Genomic DNA, 22467 nt, shown 5'->3' on the forward strand with positions numbered 1-22467 from the left:
GTGCATTATGTTCAAAGCATTGTGCATTGCTCACAAGGCTCTACATAGATCGGGTCCAGGAGCAATGAGATCAATGTTCCAGTGGAACGTTCCCACCAGACAACTTAATTCGGCAAATCTAAGGGGCATATTATCAAGGGGGTTTATCTCCGCTTTTTTGGCTTTAAAAGCCAAGAAAGCGGAGATAAAATTATCTCCCTATTACCTAGCTGTCGCTAATACCAGTTAGCGACAGCTAGTAGGAGATAGCGACCATCTTGGGCCCCACTTTGCATGTCAGTGATATTTATCACTAATGACATGCAAAGTGGGCGTGCCAAGATTTTAGTGACAGGAAACAGTCGCTAACATCGCTATCTCTTATTACCAACTTTTGGAGATATTCGCGCTAAGCGCGAATATCTCCAAAAGCTAACTCCTGCCCTGAGCAGTTCTTAGCCATGTTATCCAATGGGAGGTGGATAACATGGCTAAGAGCATTAGATCGGTAATGCATGAATATCGCGGACTTTTCAGCGATATTCATGCATTGCGGCCGTTTTTTATCGCATTTGCGATAAACCTTGGTAATACCAAGGTTTATCTGCGATAAAAATCGCCGCAGCTTAGCGGTAAAAGTTTGTCTCTAACCAAGCAATAGCGATAATTATCGCTATTGCTTGGTAATATGCCCCTAAGTTTGTTAATTGTTCCCAAATTTTGGACGGTAAAATGTGGAGGGAGAGTCTTCTCAGTGGCTACAGCCATGTTATGGAACTCCCTTCCTCGTCATGTTTCTAGCCTGAGATCTCCGCATCCTTTGGAAAAGCATTGAATCTTCACTTTGTAAACTCCTTAGACACAGAACAGAGAGTTTACTATATTTTCTCTTTTTATCTCACCAGAACTTGCATGTTTTAGCTCTTTGACGCCCTTTGGGTATTCATGCGCTTCTATACAACTAATTTCATTCATAGCTCAATTCAGAGCTATACCATATGACGTACTCTAAAACACTATCCATACCCTTACTTCCCCTTGTCTATAGCAACACTAAACTACCTTTTACTCACAACTCCATAGCCCAACCCCTCAACTTCAAGCAGACGCACTACCAACCACAGAACCAGACCAAAAAAGTAAAGTCTTTAAGCCTTTTGGCAGAAGATAACAATAAACAAAAAACAACAATTTCTCTGTCCTCCAACAGTTAACAACAGTTAACACCACCAACACGAGTACACTATTCACAACTTCAGAGGACACATTTTAGGCCTGGGCAGAGCTTGCGGAGTCTCACTGCGGAATTTCGCGATGTTACCAAAAAACCCAATGAAATTCCACAGAGTTCAGCAAGCAGGTGGAGTAAGGGGCATTAAAAAATTCTCTGAAGTCTGCCATTTATTAAAATGTTTGCTAAAAGAAGCAGCGCTCTACAAACAAGCTTTAGTATAAATGTACTTTATTGATACTGAGGTGCTTCTGGTTTACATCAATATTTGCTGACTCCGTGACTGGCAATACATGTTCGGTTGGTAAACGCGTCGCACTCTTTCTTGTGAAAAGCGCACTCCTTCAGCGCTACCAATAACAATACCTAATCCACTAAGTCCTGCATTTGATTATTGGTTCAACTGTGTCAAGTCAAGTCAAATGATACTTTATTCGACAGCTAAGAGTCATAAAAGCACAGTTCATTGCAAAACATAAGTACATGAAACATTAAAAAACATAAAAAATTGTGTTCTGTATATACTATGCACAAAGCAGATAAAAGCTCATTCTAATTTACAGAGTCCACGAACATCTATGGGTATAGATACAATATGAAAATACGAGGTGCAAAAATGCAATAAATAAATAATCAGTGGGTATTGGATCTGTCTCATTTAATACTCATTGAGTTACCAAACGCACTGACACTGAAGCCAGCAGCCTTTTCCTACAGCTGATGGCCGATATTAAAAAGCTTGCAACCACCAAACAAACCATAGGCGAAGATAACATCTGGAGATAAGTCAGAGCCGGCCTCACTTGAGCAAACTGACGATCATTAAATAGTGGTAAGATGAGAGACCTACGCTGAGAGTCATATAAAATGCAAAAATACATAAAATGTAGTGTATCCTGGTCTGAAAAGTTATCACAGGGGCAGGGTTTAAGCGAGTCAGGCTTCGAGTAGCCTAGAGGAAATGCCAATAGCCAAGGGGACCAAATTCAAACGAAATCTAATCAGTACGAAGCGGTGATATGGCTTATTTCTGTAGGTTAGATAAGGCTGCATCTGTGGTCCCATGCTCAATATAACATGACTACTCACAGATGGTTTTACTACTTCCACCTCCTCCCTGAGCAACTGCCGCTTGTCCAAAAACTGCTTTTTCAGTGCTCTAATAGCAGTTTTGCTCAATACCCCTGGATTCAAGAACAGAACCAGGCGACCAAGCCAGCCGGCTTGTTCTTTTATGTAGTTCAGCCAGGGGATACGCAAAGCCCCATCTAGACTAGCGCAGTCGCCAATTATGAGCTGGCCTAGATTTGGTGCTGGAGACGCCCAAATTCTGAGCCAGTGCAACAATGAAGCAACCGCGACCTCGTCTGAGATGTAACCGGCTCCCAGTTCTTCATGCACATTAAAAACAGGTGTTAAAGTGGGGACCCTAAGTAGTTTCTGCATAAAGTTATTCTCAGCTACCTGGATCCTCCTCACATCCTTAAATCCCCAGAAGTCGCTCCCGTACGTGGCCATCGGAATGCATTTTGCGTTATAGATCTTTAACAGAGTAGGGAGTGGTTTAGACCCCAATCTTTTTGCAAAATTCAAAGTAGCCAATGCTGCTCTGGCCAGAGTGTTCCTTTCAAGTAAAATCTGCGGGCCCCAGGAGCCCTTTTCATCAAAAAGTACCCCTAGATAGGGGAACGTGGGCACCTTAGTCAATTCTTCCCCGTTACAGTAAAATTTGGCCTTGGCCGCATTTCCTGAGCCTACGGTCATACTGTGCGATTTCTTATAGTTTGTAGTTAGATCTAAGGACTCCATAAAACTTATAAAACAGTTTAAAAGACGTTGCAGCCTGAGTGCAGTTCTCGCCATCAGAACTGCATCGTCTGCATACAATAGTGCAGGAATTATTTTGGAACCGACTCTGGGAATGTCTTCACAACTAGCTATTAGGGCTTCGCCTAGTCTATTAATGTAAAGTGTGACCAGCAGGGCGCCAAAGTGCACCCCTGTCTGACCCCCCTTTTTACTTCCCAGGAATTATTCAAGCTGCCATCTGTGTTATACCTTACTGCTGCTCTGGTGTTTTCATGGGCAGTATGCAGAAAGGACACTAACGCCGCATCTATCCCTAAGTCACGTAACACTAACCACAGCTTAGACCTGTTGACATAGTCAAAAGCTGAGGTTAGGTCCATGAAGGCTAGGTGTAGGGTTCCTCTCTTGGCGATGGTATACTTTCCTCTAACTAAATGCAGATTTAGGCACTGATCCAAAGTCCCTTTCCCCTGCCTAAAACCATACTGCAGCTCAGATATAATATTAGCCTGATCTAAATATCCTGTAAGTCGATCCAGAATTACTTTACCCAGGATTTTAGCTGCAGAGTCCAAAAGCGAAATTGGTCTGTAGCAGGCGGGATCGTCCCGAGCTCCTTTTTTAAATATAGGGACGATAACCGCCTTAGCCCACGATGAGGGAAAACCCTTAGAACACGCAGCGTTAAAACATGGGTTAAAATCTTGGCCCAGACATTTGGATCGGCTTTATGAAGGTCAGCGGGTACCCCATCTGGCCCGGGCGCCTTGCCTGCTGAGGTTGAAACAATAGCTTTTAGAACCTCATTTACTTTAAAAATAATGGGGTTAGTAGACGAGATGGAGACTGGTTGCCCCACAGCAAATTCCAAATTTGTATCGCTATAGATGTTGCTGAAGTCCTGAACCCAGACCTCAGCTGGTATTGTGCAATCACTACTGGAATTTTGTATGTCTGAGAAATAAGGGCTATTAACCACAGACCAAAATCTCATACTATCGGTCAAAACACTGGCTTCGGTAAGTGCTTCCCAGGCCTGTTCCCTTATTTGTTTCTTCCTTCCCTGAATCGCAAGTTTATAGGCCTTCCTACAGCACCTAATCAATATAGCGTCCCTTGGCTTTTGCATCAGGGCCTGTTTTAGTTCCTTTTGAGTAGCTGAACACATTTTGTTCAAACACCTTTTATTTTTTGGGGCACTTTTTCTAGAGTTGGATGTTAAGTCAATTGCCACCTGCTTAACAATACTATCAAAAGCTTGAAGAGTATCATTGTCTTGTGAGTCGGGATCCATGCACACTTGGAACTCCTGCGCACAGCTCAAGTATAGATTATCTAAAAAGCTCACTGGAGTTATATTTTCCCACTTCAGTCTCCTAGCTTGATGTTTAGTGCTAATATTTTCGTTGGTGATTTGACTTGTAGCCCTCCCCTCAAATGCGGCCAAAAGGGAGGTGTCCAGTGCTAAGGGGTATGGTCACTGAAACAATTCCATGTGACCCTTAGATTATTGGCAGCTGGAGCCAGTAATGCAGAGATCATGATGAAATCAATAATGCTAAGGCTGTCACTGCCCACATAGGTGGGGAACAATGCTGACGGGTCTAATTGCTGTAGACATAGCAAATTGTGATCTGAAAGAAGACTTTCTAAATAGATACATGCTGTGTATGCTCAAAGTGGTTAAACAAATCATCCTGCCCATCATCCTTCTCCGTTGTGGAGATACAATTGAGCCTACATTGATGGATGTTGAAGTCCCCAAGAATTAATGTGTCATGGTAGGCTTGACTTCCTTCCCTATAGTTTTCTAGTAAAGCCCCCATACCTAAGAGATGTTCTGTCTCATGAGACCTAGTGTGTGACTTATAAAAATTGACCACTAACAGAGTAGGGAAATTCTTACGTGACAAGGCTACAGCTAACACATTTGGTGAGCAACAGTCAATCAATTTTGCTTGATAAGAGAGCTGTAGTGAAAACATTAAAAGCAGACCCCCTCTGGCTCTTCCCATATTTGAGAGGACAACATATTTACAAAACGTGGTAAATCCATCTAAGTAAAAACAGTTTTCAGATTCCCATGTTTCCTGTAACGCAATAATGTGATGCGTTCCAAGAAACTGTTCCCAGGCAATATTACCCTGTTTGGACTTAAGGCCTGCAATATTCCAGGATAATATGTTCACAGTCCGATCTACAGAATAGGCCAGGATATAAACAGGTGTAGATACATTATTCAGCAGTAGTGGAGGGTGAGACATTGACGCAGAACCACATGCATTACTGGGGGGTTTTGATAATGGCTGCTCACCTAGGGTATTTGTGACCACAGGAGATAGTCAGTCATTTTCATCAAGGCTCAGCGGGTGAGCTAAAGGTGAAACGCGGTTGGTCAAAATTAACCCTGTGTTCGCGTTTCTTTGTTGATGGGGCTTAACCGGATTAAGTGGAAACTGCCAATCAAAATTCCTCAAGATTGGTTTAGGGGGATAAAGAGTAAGGAAGTCTCCCGCCACAGTTTTCCTAGTCCCAAAGCCTACCCACCTCACCCTTCTTGCCATAATAATGTCAGCAGTAAACTGCCTGCAATTTTCCACATTGTTATGGCACCAATGAACCGTCTTACGGATAAGATCCAAAGTTGTTTCCTTGGTGCCAGGGGCAAGTGTGGGCACCCCTGTTAAAATGGCAACTAGGGGTGCTGATTCAGGAGGAAGGTCGACAGTACTAAAAATTCTAACTATGGCCATATTTGTAGCTAAAGAAGGGTGTATGAGTGATGAGCCTACCATGGTTTTTGCCTGACCTTCTGTATGGGCCGTAGACAAAGCAATGGCAGTCTCCCCAACTTTACGGTTTTTGTGATAAATGCTAGGTTTACTGATTAGTGATAGTGCAGTGTTGTCTTGGGAGATGTTCGTCTGTGGCACTTGGATCACCCCACCAGGTCCCTGACAAATGTTCCCCCTCCTCCCTATATTTACGTCACTAACAGAAGGGCATGATTTATACATGGAGATAAAAGAATTACATTTCAGCTCAGTTTCGTTCAATTTTAAAAGTATGGGTGCAAACAAGTCCTTAGTCACAGACCCCAGCTTAGCAATAAGATTGTCCTGCAGCAAATCATTTTTACATTCACAGGTACAAACAACAGGGGGTTTGAGAGTTTGAGGTTGCGGTGATTTCCTTATAGTTCCTCTGCCACCTTTTCTCTTTCGTTTGGGTGGTGGGCTTACCCAAATCCTCGCCCAGGTTCAACTGTGTCTTTACTGTAAGTGTGGTTAAGAGCTTATCACCTAAACCTTCTGCAGTGTTCTTCCTCGCCCGTGGACATTCTATGCCTCACTGCCTCGCGCTGCCCGTTGGTGCGTGCTAGGCTTAGAGTGTTGACAGTTGGTAGTGACAGTTGGTCTGGCTGGCGCCATGCTAGCACACATGGCTGAGGGCTGTCTGTGGGTATTCAGCTGTACAACTTAATAAAGACTTCTGTTGTACTCACTGGTATCCTGTCATCTCTACACCTTCTATATTAACATACAAAGGTATTATTGCCCCGGTTACTTACCGGTAATCTTCATTACTCCGAGTATCGCCTTCTTCACCACATGACTAGGCCTTGGGCCTGGTCCCTTCAACTCTTCGGGGTCCTTGGGTAGCCTGGGTTTTCCGCTTTATGCTGTTGGCCTGTTGGATTCCCTTGGTGGCCGGGTTTCATCGGTGTAATTTCTGGCACTTTCCTGGGGCTATTTTGCCTTGTGCCTTCCTGGGTTCTCTCCTTGGTGTCGTGCTCCCTTCCGGGGGGTCCCTTCTGTGCCTGAGGACCGTTCCCACCTGTTTTCTTTCCCTGCTGCTGGGGTTGTGGTGACCTTCGTGGTTTTGGTTGTTCGGTGGGCGTGCTGTGTTCCGTTTGCACCCGCTCCGTTGTTGCGTCTCCTGTCAGTCTGTTTGATTGCGTCTGGTTCCGCTTCCCTGTTCCTCTGGTGGTTTCAGCTCTCTCGTGGTTGGTGGCACACCGTGCGGTGTTGTTGTGTTTCTGTCGGGCTGCGTCTCCTTTCTGCTGTGGCTTTTTTGTTGGGTCGCAGTGGTGGGGATGCCCTCCGTTTCTTTGGATTTTTCTGTTTGGGCTTTTGCTCCCCTCTCACTTTTGGCTGAAAATTGGGCAGTCTTGGTGTGTTTGGCCCGGCTTGCTTTTGGCTCTACGCAGTCTGGTTCCATGCCTTCTCTGTCCTACTTCGACCTTTGGTTAGGGTGGATTTTCTGGTGGCATTTCGTGTCTCGGGGTCCGGGTTTTCGGCCCTCCCGGTTTCTTTCTGTCCCGGGCTGGTTCTTCCTGCTCTTGGTTACCTCTCTCTTGGGTGGTTCTTCCACTCGTCTGGTCTGTTGGGTTTGCCCTCTTTCGTGGGCATTCCATTCTGGTCCGTTGATTTCTTTTGAGTTTCTATGAACCTGCTTCGCTTTGGTATGTGCTCACTTTGTTAGTCATGTGGCGAGGAAGAATAACGAGGAGGTAATGCCCCGGTTACTTACCAGTAATCTTCATTACTCCGAGTATAGTCTTCCTCGCCACATGAGTTCCCATCCCTCTCTCCCTGTCTGGCTATCGGCTTCATGTTTGTGCTTGGTAGTTTCAGGTTGAGCCGGCCCGCCTCTTATAGAGGTCAAGGGTGTAATGGGTCGGCCATTTTGGGAAGGGATGGGAGGCTGACTTTTTTGCTTTGGACGGTTCTGGTGTGGAGCTGAAGCTCAATTTGTTAGTCATGTGGCGAAGAAGACTAACGAGGAGGTAATGATTAGTTTGTTACCTCTTGGAAGTCATTTGTGCTGGCGTGGTTCGCAGCCCACACAAACCACGAGATAGCTCAGTGGGTTGATGTGCTTGTGCCACGATGCAAATTACTGAATGTTCTTGAAGGTGGCCTCACAGATATAATCCATGTGGTGTGCATGAAGGTGACCTTCAACCGTTGGGGTGAGCTGTTGGTGGCTGAGGCTGCTGCGCCGCTTCATAAGCCCTTTTCTATCTAAGGACGGAACACTCAGTGTCTTCCCTTCGCCTTTACAAAGGTGATAAGTTGCTGTGACATTTTTCACGCACTAGAGTAACCAACAGTTAGCAGCTGTGCTCCTGTCACTCGTGCTTCAAGTAGCAGATTGCGCCTTGTGTTCACAGGCTGGAAGAGGCGGCGCTGGATGGCTGACAAGAAGAGAGGTGAACATTCAAGGGAAGAGAGGGCGACCTTCAACTAATGCCTTGTGGAGTGGAGCCAATGCCTGTACATGAGCTGCAGAGACTGCCACGATTCAGGACGAGTTATAGGTGCTCTGCTTGAGGAGTTGTGACGCTAAAGGGTACAAATAATCTGCGGTGCGCATGCTCAATAAGATAATGCAGCTTGGTCAAGTGGTTCAGTGCATCCCTGGATCTGCAGCATGCAAGGTTTTAAACACTTTGTGTGACATAAAAATGTTGCAACACACGCCCATCAGTAAAAGGCCTCTTCAGTTGGTCTGTTTTTTTCGGTTTCTCTGTTTGGGCTTTTGCTCCCCTCTCACTTTTGGCTGTCTATTGGGCAGTCCTGGTGTGTTTGGCCTGGCTTGCTTTTGGCTCTGTGTGGTCTGGTTCCGTGCCTTCTCTGTCCTCCTTCGACCTTTGGTTAGGGCAGATTTTCAGGTGGCATTTCGTGTCTCGGGGGTCCAGGTTTTCGGCCCTCCCGGTGTCTTTCTGTTCCGGGTTGGTTCTTCCTGCTCGTGGTTACCTCTCTCTTGGGTGGTTCTTCCACTCGTCTGGCCTGTTGGGTTTGCCCTCTTTCATGGGCATTCCATTCTGGTCCGTTGATTTCTTGTGAGTTTCCATGAAGCCGCTTGGTTTTGGTATGTGTTCACTTTGTTAGTCATGTGGCGAGGAAGAATAACAAGGAGGTAATGCCCTGGTTACTTACCAGTAATCTTCATTACTCTGAGTATAGTCTTCCTCGCCACATGAGTTCCCATCCCTCCCTCCCTGTCTGGCTATCGGCTTCATGTTCGTGCTTGGTAGTTTCATGTACAGCCAATGCCTGTACATGAGCTGCAGAGACTGACAGGAGTCAGGACGAGTTATAGGTGCTCAGCTTGAGGAGTTGTGACGCTAAAGGGTACAAAAAATCTGCGGTGCGCATGCTCAATAAGGTACTGCAGGTCGGTCAAGTGGTTCAGTGCGTCCCTGGATCTGCAGCATGCAAGCTTTTAAACAATTTGTGTGAAATAAAAATGTTGCAACGCACGCCCATCAGTAAAAGGACTCTTCAGTTGGTCACATGGCTTACTGTGTTCTGAGAGGGGGCGAGCTCTGTTTAAAGGGATGCAGAGCACAGCATCAGTGTTCAATTTGCAGAAAGTAGTCTGTGAAGCACGGTGCTGTACCCTGCAGTTGCTAATGTGTAATGTGGGTTCTACCTGCGGACCCTGGCATCATTATTACAGTATTTCACAAGAACACACCTGGGAGAATCTCTGCCCCCAAGACAAGAGAGATGGTGGAGCAGCCGTCCCTGGTCATGGGTGGCTTCTCCCAGGCTCAGCCTCCATTGTTTACCAAGGAGCATCATTCACCTCAGGCACCGGCTGCAGGTCCCCTGGAAATGCAGCCCCTCCATGGCCAAAACGCAAGGACTACTCTGCAAGATGCTCATGCAGGAAGTTGGAATTTAGGACTGACACTTTGGCACTTATTAACAATATCAATGGACATAGAGAAAAGACTACTTCCGAGCACCGAGGTTCCATCCGAGAGGAATGCAGGTACATGAGATGCAATATTCTGTGGCTCGCGACACTGCATTAAAGAATGGCGAAATTGCTTTAGAATTTGGTTGGGTGCTGGTATACTCCGCCACACAGCGGATGGCATTTTTTTGTTGAACTCTGGGCTCCAACAATAGCACAGAGTAGTAAATCTCCACAAACTCCACCGGCCGTGCAGATTTTGCTGCCCACCCCTAAGGACAATACTCCCCCTCCTGCAGCACAAAATCACACCACATGCACCATAAATGACCACTTATTATATATATTGATAGACACAGAATCTGACTTACTTTTTATAAATGAATCATGGATGTGGAAAGATATGGTACCCGTATTGCATGAAGCTGTTGCACTAGGATATCCAACTGTAACACAAAATCACATGGGCTAAAATAGGAAGTGGCTTTGCCGTCATATTTAAAGAAATTACAAATCTCACCAAAGCTGAGGATTTTTCTTTAGATGCAACAATACCCAAACCTTTTAATTTTACCTTCCCTACAGACCACCCACATCAACTCTGCAGCCAACCACACAAAGGAACTGTTCAAAATAGTCAAACTATTCTCCAACCCAACAGCCGTAGAGAACACCATCCACCCCTCTCAAAAACTCTGTGACACCTTCTCAGACTACTTCCACAGCAAGATCACCTACATCTACAACAACCTGAACCTCTAACCCGCCACCTTCATCTCCAATGACCTCAACCAACCAGCGAACTTCAGCCAAACCATTACCACCTGCTCCCCGATCACTGCCCTGACCACCTTAACCATCATGTCTTTTATCGACTCTGGGTGCTCATTGACCCCAGTCCCACCACCTCTACAACCTCTCTATGAACCCAATCAGCACGCAACTCAACAGCATCCTCAAAACCTTCATCTCCAAAGTAACTCTCCCTGACAGATAGAAACACACAGACGTCAGACCCCTCCTAAAGAAAGCCTTCGCCGACCCCAGCGATTAAAACTACTATTGTCCTATCTACGTGCTCCCCTACCTGACCAAAGTACTCAAGAAAGCCATCGACCAGCAGCTCACAGAATTCCTGGAACCAGGCCACCTACTGGATGCCTCACAGTCAGGATTCTGTGCCAACCACAGCACTGAGACCGCAATGATTGCTGCCACAGATGACATCAGAACACTCCTTGACCATGGAGAAACTGTTGCCCTGATTGTCCTTGACCTCTCTGCTGCATTCAAAACCATCTCCCAAAGCACTCTCATCAACAGTCTCTACAACAGAGGCATACAGCAAGAAAACCTCAAATGGATCACCTCCTTCCTTACAGGATGCACACAGAGCATCCAACTGCCTCCATTCACCTACGCACCCAAAGACATCATAGGCAGCGCACCACAAGGACCATCCCTTTGACACACCCTGTTCAACATCTACTTGTCCCCCCCTCACAGACATGTGAAATCTAATGGACTCAGCATAATCTACTATGCAGACAACACTCAACAGATGCTCTCGCTCACCGAGGACCCCTCCAACACCAAAACCAACTTCTGCAACGCCATGTCCAATGTAGCGAATTGGATGAAATACAACTCAACTCTGACAAAACTGAAGTATTGATCTCCACATGGGACTACAGTTACTGGCCTGCAGAACATAGACTTCCACCCACACCGACCAACCATGCACGCAACCTCGCTATCATCCTCGACAGCCAACTGACCATTACATGACAAGTCAACACAGTCGCTCCTCCTGCTTCCACACACTTCACATGCTCTGCAGAATCTTCAGATGGATCCTACCAATACCAGAAAGACCATCACTCAGGACCTCATCACCAGCCACATTGTCTATGGCAACTTCCTCCATGCCGGCATCTCCACCCAGCTCTTCAGAAGACTCCAGTACCTACAGAACGCCACAGCCAGACTCATCCTGGACCACCCCCAAATGAACCGACATTGCCCCCCACCTGAGAGACCTCCACAGGCTCCCCATCCAGAAGAAATGCCAGATCAAGATCCTCAGACACGCCTACAAAGCCCTCCATGACCTAGAACCTGCCTACATCAGCCATCAACTAAACTTCCACCAACCGTCTAGACACCTGCACTCCTCTTCACTCGCCCTCACACACCCCGCATCCATTGCAGCCACAGCAGTGACCACTCCTTCTCCTACATCACTGCCAAGACCTGGAATGATCTTCCCTTCCAGCTCCATACACCCCCATTGCTGGCAGACTTCAGAAAGAGAGTCACAACCTGCCTCCTAGATGGTGACACAGTGCCCAGACACCTAGGGGTGACAGTGTTGCGCTTTACAAATACTGTTTGATTGATTGATTGATTGATCAAGACCACTACCTAGCAATGAAACATTCCCAGGCACATTGGTAGATAAATCCCTAACCTTTGTACTATATACTCAAATATATGCATCCTTGGCAACCTCAACATATGCTTTAACAAACCTAATATGCCAAACCCAGAACCATGCTCATTGGCCTAAGCACACACAACTTACAACAGCTCATTCCCAATTTCACACACATCACTGGACACATATTAGATATTATCGTCACCAACCTAAACCCAGTCACAGTCCAAAGAATTAGCCCAGTGACATGGTCCGACCACAACCCCACTTCCTTCTAACTCAAGACACCAAAACTCACCTCAAATAAAATTATCTTGTCATCAGCTACACAACGACCTCTGAACAAGCTGCATTTGAAGGAACTATAAAACCTGGTTACCTCCAACACATATCTGGTCATAATAAATTCAATACAAATATGCTGTGAATGGCTCCAGAAAGCATTTGATCCTCTAATTCCTCTAGAAAGGTCTATGTATAATGAAAAAAGCACGCCCCTTGAATGAATGCAGAATTAAAAAAAGATCAAAAAACAAATTGCTAACTATCAATTCAACTGGGTAAAAACAAACAACCCTCAAGACAAAACATGCCTACACAGACACAACAGAATGTACAATTCATCAATCAAAAAGTCAAAAACCTATACTATTGCAACCAAATCCATAATGCAAACTAATAAGGAATTTTATAAAATATTCACAGAATTTCATAAGCCAAAATGCACAGAAACTACCTACTCTATTTCTCAAGAAGTTTGTAACTAACTGGCAAATCACTACACAACTAAGGCTAACATGCTGGATTATTATTTAAACAACAAAAAAGCCAACAGTCCCGAACCATGTTTTATATAAAGTCCTCCAGGGAAAGGCAAGCACAGACTCTATGCTCCTTCAAAGAATGCTCACCAACTGAATTGTTGGATCTTGTCAAAGTAAGCAAACCAACAAGCCCTGACCTTTGTCCACCTCAAATCTTTAAAAACCATTCGACTTTCAACCCCTGCAGTCATACCAATCAGAACACTCATCAATAACTCCTTAACCACAAGATTTTCCCCAGAAGAATTAAAAAAGGCATGCACACACCCATTATTGAAAAACCCTAACCTGGACAATCAAGACCCCACTAACTACAGACCCATAGCAAATGGATCACTCCTGGGTAAACTTATAGAAAGAGCAACTTTCACCCAGATGTCACACTTCATTCCGTGGGACTAGACAAGGGTGTCTGATGTCCCCCCTACTGTTTACCTTCTTTATCTAGCCCCTGGCCACAAAAATCAGCGACAATTTGGAAATCAGAGCTCCAATACTGAGTATGGCAAAATAAAAGCTGTTCGCAGACAATATTGTTTTATATTTAAGTCCGGAGAGCTTGAATCTTGACCGGGTATTAACAGAATTCAGCCAATTTGAGTTCATTGGGGGCTATAAAATGAATGAAAACAAGACTGAGATTTTAATTTTAAATAACGATTGTGATTTGCTCCCTTTGAATCTTAAATCTCAGGCCTTGAAATCGGAACCAATACGATATCTGGGGGTATTCGTTTCTAATCAGTATGAGCAGCTTTTTAAGTTAAAGTATCAAGCAATGCGGAATAAAATCTAAGTATTGCTGGATAAATGGTCACTCTTACCCTTAACATTAATAGGTCGTGTAGCCCTTATAAAAATGTCCATACTTCCTCTACTTGTGTTTCTTTTTATAAACATGCCTTTGAAAGTTAATACCAATTATTTTAAAGAGCTAGAGTCTAAGTTTAGGGAATTTGTCTGGAGTCATAAAAGCTTCCAGGGTCAAGCTAGCAACTCTACAGCTAGGAATCAATCAGGGTGGGTTAGCTTTGCCGAAACTTCGATCTTATTATGAGGCAGCGATTTTAGATCTTACAGCTCGTTTACTGGAACCAAATGGATTATTAGACAATTTTTTCTTAGATAAAATGATTCAGGAATCTGACTTGCAAACACTGATATTTCTAAAAATAACTAAATTGCTGAAAAGGACAAGATACAAGACATTGCAGGAATATGCTTCTAGATTGCAATCCTTTTTTAAACAAGCCAGCTCTTCCGGATTCCACTATCTAAAGTTTGGAGAATGCAATATCTGGGTCTTCAAATCCATTCTAGTCACCTCAGAAATTGGAAGAACTGCGGCTAAGAAGAACTAGGGCATTTTTTTTATGAATAATGGAATAATCACATGGCAAGAGGTTCGAAATATATATGGCGAACTTAGCAAGCTTGGCTTTTTTGAGTATCTCCTGATTGTATATTTTATAAAAAGATATAATCTTTCATCATGCGGTGCCCCAACTAAACTGGTGATCGCTCTATGTCGAGCCAAACTAAGTGGGATGGGCAACTGGTACTCCCAGCTGAGTAAACTTAACGAATCTTCTTTGGTCAAGACATTTTTAGAAAGAGTATCACGTGAAACTAATTGCACTTCCTCTAGCCAGGAGTGGCAGTCTATATACCAGTTAGGGAGTAAGGCATTAAGAGATGCCAATTTGAAAAGGATGGCCTTCTTGTCTCGATGAATGGCATACTATTCTCCTAAAACTCTAACATAAAATATCCGGAATTGGAGAATAGATGTTTCTGATGCCGGGTAGAAGATGAAGGGGCTTGGCTTCACATATTTTTCACGTGTCCAAAACTAGAGCTATTCTGGGTTAAGATTTTTTCTGCGATAAGCCAGGCAATTCAGAAGAGGTTAGATCTGGCGGCCCTGGTAGCCCTATTAGGCATTACTAGAGTAAGGGAAGATCTGACCAAAGCAGAGGAGACTTTTGTTGTGACTTGTTCCCTCGTTGCGCGTTCTTCAATCCTTCAGAATTGGAGGTCGGAAGACGTACCCTCTTTCTCAAAGTAGTTAAATAAAATGAAACGAATTATGATGTTTGAAGAAGCATATGCCAGGAGGGTAGGCGCTACAAGAAAATTCACTGCTGTTTGGAAATATCTGGCGAACCTCAAAACTACGGTAGAATTAGAAATCTTATAGATTTTGCACCTAGGTACTCTGGAACTTTAGCACTCTGCACTTTTAGTATGCTGGATATGCATAAAAAGTGGGGATTTTGATTAAAGATCTACTTGGAAGACTTGAGGAAGCTACTAGATTATAGTCGCAATCTTTCCTTTTCTAGTTTTATCGGTGCTGATAATATGCCAGTAAAAGACTGTCTTAATGGGGAGCTGTCTGGGTTCTATAGCACTTTAGCACTGTAACACTTCTTGACTGGGGTGGAAACATGTGCACATTTGTTAATAGTTGCGATGCTGGCTTTAGCAGCCCCCTAAACCTAAGGCTGTAACTGGATTATAGTTGCATCATGGCTTTTTCTCTTTCTCTATTCATGCAGAAAAGCAAAATGTACTGATTTTTGAAAAGTTTAGTATGGCTCCTTCTGGATACTGTAGCACTTTAGCATTTAGGATTTTAATAAGTAAGATTAGTTTACTTATAAACATTTTAAGATGCAGCCAAAATACTGTTGCAACATGTTTTTTATTTTATTCCCTTGTATCTAATCCATGTTGGTATTGTATGTATTATGAACAGGTTTTTGATCGCAAAGTAGTAGGTACATTTCCTGTTGATGACTACTTTTGTAATGTTTTAGCTTGCTCTGCTCAATAAAAAACTTTTTTTTAAAAAAGATGTCACTCTTCATTGAAGACAATTCTAAGTTTTCAATGTCCAGACTGCATTCCATCCTGGAAGAGGCACAGAATCAGCACTAATCTCTATTTGGGATGACCTTAAAACACAGTTGGCCAGAGTGGGTTTGCTGCCTTCTTCTCTTGGTCCTTTCTGCAGCCTTTGGCACAATGGATCATGACGCACTAGTTAAAAGACTTGAGTAAGCCGGAATAGAGGGGACAGCTCTTGCTTGGATCACATTGTACCTACACAATAGAAAAAATATTATACAGACTCCTCCATTCTCCTTCAAACATACAGCATTAAAGCAGGAGTACCTCAAGGCTCCATCATCTCACCCATGCTTTTCAACATCTATATTGGATCATTACTAGATCGGATCAATTGCTTTCACTTCACCTGCTATAACTATACAGATGACAGGTAGATACCTCTGAATCTGGAAAACCCAAAGGACATCGGAGCATCCAAAATCTTCAGTTGACGCCGGGCAGTTGACCAATGGATGACATTGAGCCACCTCAAAGCGAATGACCCCAAAACCTCAATATTCACCTGTGGTGACTAGAAAACCTATTACCCTTTCTGTGTCTGGTCTGACAATCTAGGACCACTGCCAAAAATGTTTAAAAAGAGAAGAAACCACAGAATTACCATGGACGCCGAGCCGTCATTTAATGCAGAAGTAGATAAGGTAGCCAAATCAAGCTTTCTCACAATAAAAACACTGCAGCACATCTTCCCCCTCCTATTATTTCCTCACAAGGTTCAAGCTATCCTCACTCTTTTCCTATCTATACTGGATTACGCTAATGGTCTGTATCACATCTTACCATTGTCAACTATGAGAAGATCACTGAAAATTCACAACGCTGCCACTAGAATCCAGCTACACACATCTCCCCTGCCTTGAGGCACTTTTAAGCTGCTTTGTATTACATACAAAGCAATACATGGAAAAGGACTGCTCTTTATCAGGAAGAATGTCAACAAATACATACAACAAAGTAACCTATGCTCAAGAATGGCCCCTCCCCCCAATGGCACAACATACAAGAAACAAACCACAGGTAGAATATCTTTTTCTGTTCAGGCAACCACATAATGGCATTCACTATCCACACCCATAAGATCCACTGACAAACATCTTACCTTCAGAAGACTAGTCAAGAGATGGCTGTTGCCCACTTGACAGTTATACTCACTACACAACAGTGTACATGAGTCATTGTACATTGTACATGGAACTATGCTTCCTGTGATAAGTAGATACATGTATATATATATATATATATATATATATATATATATATATATATATATATATATATATATATATATATATATATATATCTATGGAAAACTCCACTAGATATGTGTATTTAAGACAATGTTATAATTGCTGCTTCTGTGTCCATAAAGGTACATGTATAGAGGAGTTTATGCCTACTATTAAAACTTTAAGAAATGTCATGAAAAGTGTGCATACTTCACCACAAGATAATTGCACACATCCGACCAGATAAATGTTGCTCCGTCTATGCACATATAGGTATTCATATATAGGGGTTTTCTCCAGCCAAAAATACCTTACCCTATGTCATGTGCATACATACACACACCTTTACAACGGGTTGTCTCAGGGAAAATTTAAAGACCAGTATGATTTTGAATCCCCAAACCTGAACAAAGTCAACAATAGTTAAGAGATAGCCCTTGGAGTCCTTTAACCGCTTCCGTGCGGCGCCGATTCCGCCCCTGTGCTGGACATTCCAGAACAGGGTGTGGTCATGACGGAACCGTTCCGTCATCAGCACAGCTCAGCAGTGACTGATGACGGAACGGTTCCGTCACAAGCATCGAAGGGTTTAAGGAGGACGGAATCCCATCACCCACCGAGGGTGATGGGATACACACATACACACACAAACATGTTGATTCAGTTTTTTGCTATTGAAACAAATTCTCTTTTCAAACTTTGTCCCATCTCTCTTCTCTCTGACTCATCCCAAACCTTTCTGACTAATATGAACCACAAACATCCATTCCCATCATCCAATTCCTACTCTAAACTCTACTACACACACAAGAATTTCAACAGCACAATCCTAACACAACTAATGCATAAAACAACCTTTAATAATCTACTAAATATAAACCTCAAATCTTGGGTTCCAGAGTAGAGTGCCATTCACTGCAAAGTGCTGCAGAGCTTTGTCAGGGGTAGTAAGTGCTATATAAATACCATTTAAAATTACAATTACAATCTGTAAATGTGTAGAAGGACTTTTGATCAGCCCTCTTCATCTATTAGTCAGTTCATCTGTAATTCGTATGTGGCAATGAGTACTCCAGTAGTAGTGTATAGTCATCCTGAAAGAGTATTTGCTATATTTTATAAAGGGTGACTTATTGCATGATGCAACTAGGTGTGACACATTGTGATGGTATCTTGAATATAGGCAGCTTGAAAATAGAAACATGTTTTGTTTGAAACGTTTTAAAATGCCTGCCAGAACATTGTGTGACACAACATTACAGCCATCTTGAAAGTATAGAAAATACACTTTCAAGATTGCCATTCTCTGCTAGTGACTTTGCAAATGCCGGTGCAATTTTAAATGCTTTGGCAAATCCACCACAGGCTATAAAAAAGCTCTTACAAATTGAGTCCAATTGGATCTGCCATTGTTCGCTTTATATTTTTATTATTGATACTTGTGTGATTGAAATATACATTTAGTTATAATTTACCAAATTCAATAGTACAATCTCTTCGCGCTACTAAAAATCATAATTTCCTGTAATGTGTAATGTGCATTAAATCTACTACGGAATGGGTTGCTAACCTTTGGTCCATGAAGCCTTTTCAGGGGGTCCACCACTGCTTAGAAAATGAAATCATATTAGCAGATTAATAAGGTCTATAAAAATAAAAATGCAAAAGGTCAAGTTGGAAATGTTAAAATGTCTTGTAAATGTGAAAGAAGTAGAAACTGGAGGCTGAAGATTAAGTTAGTATTTTCAGATTGATTTGTGGGGCAGTACAAGTGCATCAAACAGTATAATTTTTATGAAGAGTGGCCTCAATTGAACTTAAAAATGCTCCATCCTTCCCATTAAAGTGAGAAATTTGCTTTTTTTATATTTGCTTGTCAATTAAATAAAGGAAGTGTCTATTTACCCGGCTGCCATCCAAATAGTATAAAATCTCTGCAATGTACCTACCGTCTGGCAAAATAGTTCATAATCTTTGCTGTTTCGCTGGCCATAGACTAAAGAGATGATGTACAACTTGACTTGTCGCCGGATAAATAATGTGAAGAATGTCTTTATGTAGCCTGCCATAAAGAAAAAAGGGACTCCAGGCAATCGTAGTGTGGTGGCCATCTTGTAATGGGGATGTAATGTGTGAAGTATTTGTGAGTAAATGCATAAAAAGTGTACAATAGATTGTAAAAAGGTAAGTGAATGAAATAAGATAAGCTGTTTACAGATGAAAAAAGCATAAAATCAATTTTGGATAAAAACATTTACGCTGTTTTAATCTTCAAATAAGACATGAAGAAATTAAACAAGCTTCAGGATGTGACACACAGATATTTTGCGCTTCAGTCAGGGAGTATTTGGCTGTAGCAAAGAATATTCAATATTATAATATTAATATAATAATAACAAATATAATGGTTTATTCACTCATGATCAACTGTCTTTGTTCTTTCCAATCTCAGACTGAAAATATATTTTTTTTAAGTATTTAGAAGGTCAATAGGTCTTACCTTAGCAATCAGGTTGGGTGATTATGCTTTTATAGCAAGTAGATGGCACAAATATAAAAGGAGAAATAACAGAAAACAACCTAAACGTGGTGGCCATATCCATTAAAATAAAAATTTTAATTGAAAAAAAATAAGATGTAGATACATGACAGAGTTGGGACCCTGACTAAAGTCATTGTGGAGGGGTGCTGGAGAAAGAAGCAGTAAGAAAAGGAGGATAAAAGTAGCAGAATGAGGGCTACGAGGTAAAACACTAGAAGGCCTAGGACGACCAAAGCCACAAGGAATAGGAAAAGAACAACTGGGCCAGAATAACCAAGGAAGACTAGGGGATGAGTACTATCTCTTTGATATGTCTGTCAAAATAACGTGGAAACATTCAATCATTTGGGACCTTTAGACTTATAAGTTAGTGCCTGCATATCAGCCAATTTTAGCACCAAGCGCCTCATGTGACAAAATCACAAGTTTGGGAACACAAAAGTAGATAACATTAGGCTTTTTTCAGTTCGAAATGTCATCAGACCTCTAAAAGGACTTTTGCGATTGTTTCTGAAATGGAGTCTCATGGGGAGGGGGATTTAGGGTGAATGTTTCCAAACACTGCCGGCCAAACAGTGCAGAATCTCTACCATAAAGACAGCGATCAGATAAATAGTGACATTTTTGTCTGCTTTTTACAAGGCTGTTGGTCAAACAGTGCAGAATCTCTACTATTCAGCAAGTAAACTGGTAAATATTGAAGTTTTTCTGCCATTTGCACAGCTTTTGAGTGAACAGTTCAGAATCTCTACAAATGAACCAGCGCCTGGGCAAATAGTGACGTTTTTCTGCTATTTGACCGTCTGCCAGCTGCGCAGTACAAAATCTCTACTATTTAGTCAGTAGTCGGGTAAATATTTAGGTTTTCCTGATATTTGTACGCCCACCACCCAGACAATAAAGAATGTCTTCTATGAACAAGTGGCTGGGTAAACAGTTACGTTTTTCTGCTATTTCCACCGTGACAAGCCATACAGTTCAGAGTCTCTACTGTTTAGCCATTGTCCAGGTAAATAATTAAGTTTTTCTGCTATTTGCATGGACAACGACCAAACAATGCAAAATCTCTACTATTAAGCAAGCGGCTGGATAAATAACAAATATTATCTGCTATTTGCACCGCCAATCAGTCTAGAATCTCTACTACTTAGCCAGTGACTGGGTAAAGAGTGAAGTTTCTTTCTATTTGTACGGCTGTTGGCCAAACAGTGCAGAATCTCTATTATTTAGCCAGCGGCCATGTAATAAGAGAATAATTCACCATTTACCCAGCTGCCTGGTAAATAGATACTACCTTAAATAAAACATTTCTTCGTTTGTATATTTGTTTGATAAATACTGGGGTTTTTTTTTTTTGTGCATAGTGTTTCGCAGTTGAAATCATCGAAAATTCTCACGTTGTGGTCCCCAGCTTGTAGCAATGAGTCAGTGGGGAATACCTGGATTCCAATAATCATTCAGTAGGGGTTCCCGGGTTCCAGTAATGATTAAATGGGGTCCCATAGAAGTCAAAATTTTAAGACCCACTGTACTAGGGATTTCTTTACTTGTCACAAGTGCTCCCGCCCCCTAGAAAACCCTCTACTATTCAATTAAAATTGTATTTATTATTTTTCAATTTGAATTTTTATTGTAAGGATATGTCCACCACATTTAGGTTGTTTTCTTTTATTTCTCATTTTTATTTTTGTGCCATATGCTTGCTATAAAAAGATAATCATCCAACCTGATTGCTAAGGTAAGACCTATTGACCTTGTAAATACTCCTTTTAAAAAATGTTTTCAGTCTGAAATTGGAAACAACAAAGAAATGTGATCATCTGTTTTTTTGGAAGCTGTAAATTGTTTTCATAGCCTGTCTCAGGGACATGGTAACTCCTCATGAATTAAGGACTGTGACGTAGTAGAAACTGGTTTGGAAAAATTAAGATTACCAATAAGTGATTTTGGCAGTCCCACTCATCCCAACAAAGATGAAAAATGATTCAGCTAGCAGCATCAGTCTCACAGGTTGAGAGTGAAAGAGGGAAAGGAGAGGGTGCACATTTCTCTATTTTTTGCAATAGATAAACAGAAGATAAAGGGGCACTACATTCCAGGTGCAGAAAATCTCAGTCGCTATCTTGTTAGTACTCAGACTGTTCCCTCTAGTTTAAACATTTTAAGGTGGAAAACTGTTTGATGTTTCATACATCTTGTGAAAAATCACTCACTGAAAGCAAAATTGAGGACAACAAGGAACATTATAGATTTTTGTGAGATTTATTGAGGATTTCCAATTCAAATGGACTAACTTGCCTTTTATTCATGTACCAGGGTGATTCTGGAGGGCCACTAGTGTGCAAGTTGGGCAGCAGTTGGTTCCTTGCTGGAGTGGTGAGCTGGGGATATGGCTGTGCCTTGCCAAACCGCCCGGGGGTCTACACCTTGGTCACTGCCTATGATGCCTGGATAAAGCAACATGTTCCGGAAGTGGAGTTCAGTTCTGCACCCACCCCAAATACAACAAATGTGGGCATGACTTCTGCATTCACCTGCAACCCTCCCATCACTCCTGATCTGATCTCTGGAGCCACCAACAAAACATCTACTGTGTTTACCACCACTGCAAACAGCTCAACATCGACAGCGGCCATGGCCAACACAACTAGTTCATTTGCAGGCTACACTGCCACAAGTACCGGTAAGTCTGCCTAGACAGTGGCAGCCCTCTCCACATTCCCCTCCAGTTCCACCACTTCAAGACAAACAAACAAGACCAATAGGCCACAGCCATTCTCTTCCATGCCACA

The 22467-nt window shown here is 42.5% G+C and overlaps 1 protein-coding gene across 1 annotated transcript in view; it reads left to right on the forward strand.

Moving 5' to 3' along the window:
- LOC144769133 (transmembrane protease serine 9-like) overlaps nt 1-22467 on the forward strand; it is a 159899-nt gene that overhangs the window by 112869 nt on the left and 24563 nt on the right. The window contains exon 5 of the mRNA XM_078653143.1: nt 21992-22358. Within this exon, the coding sequence (XP_078509269.1) occupies nt 21992-22358 (367 nt within the window). The remainder of the gene's footprint in view (nt 1-21991; nt 22359-22467) is intronic.

This window comes from Lissotriton helveticus, chromosome 7 (genome assembly GCF_964261635.1).
Source record: "Lissotriton helveticus chromosome 7, aLisHel1.1, whole genome shotgun sequence".
Taxonomy (NCBI): Eukaryota; Metazoa; Chordata; class Amphibia; order Caudata; family Salamandridae; genus Lissotriton; species Lissotriton helveticus.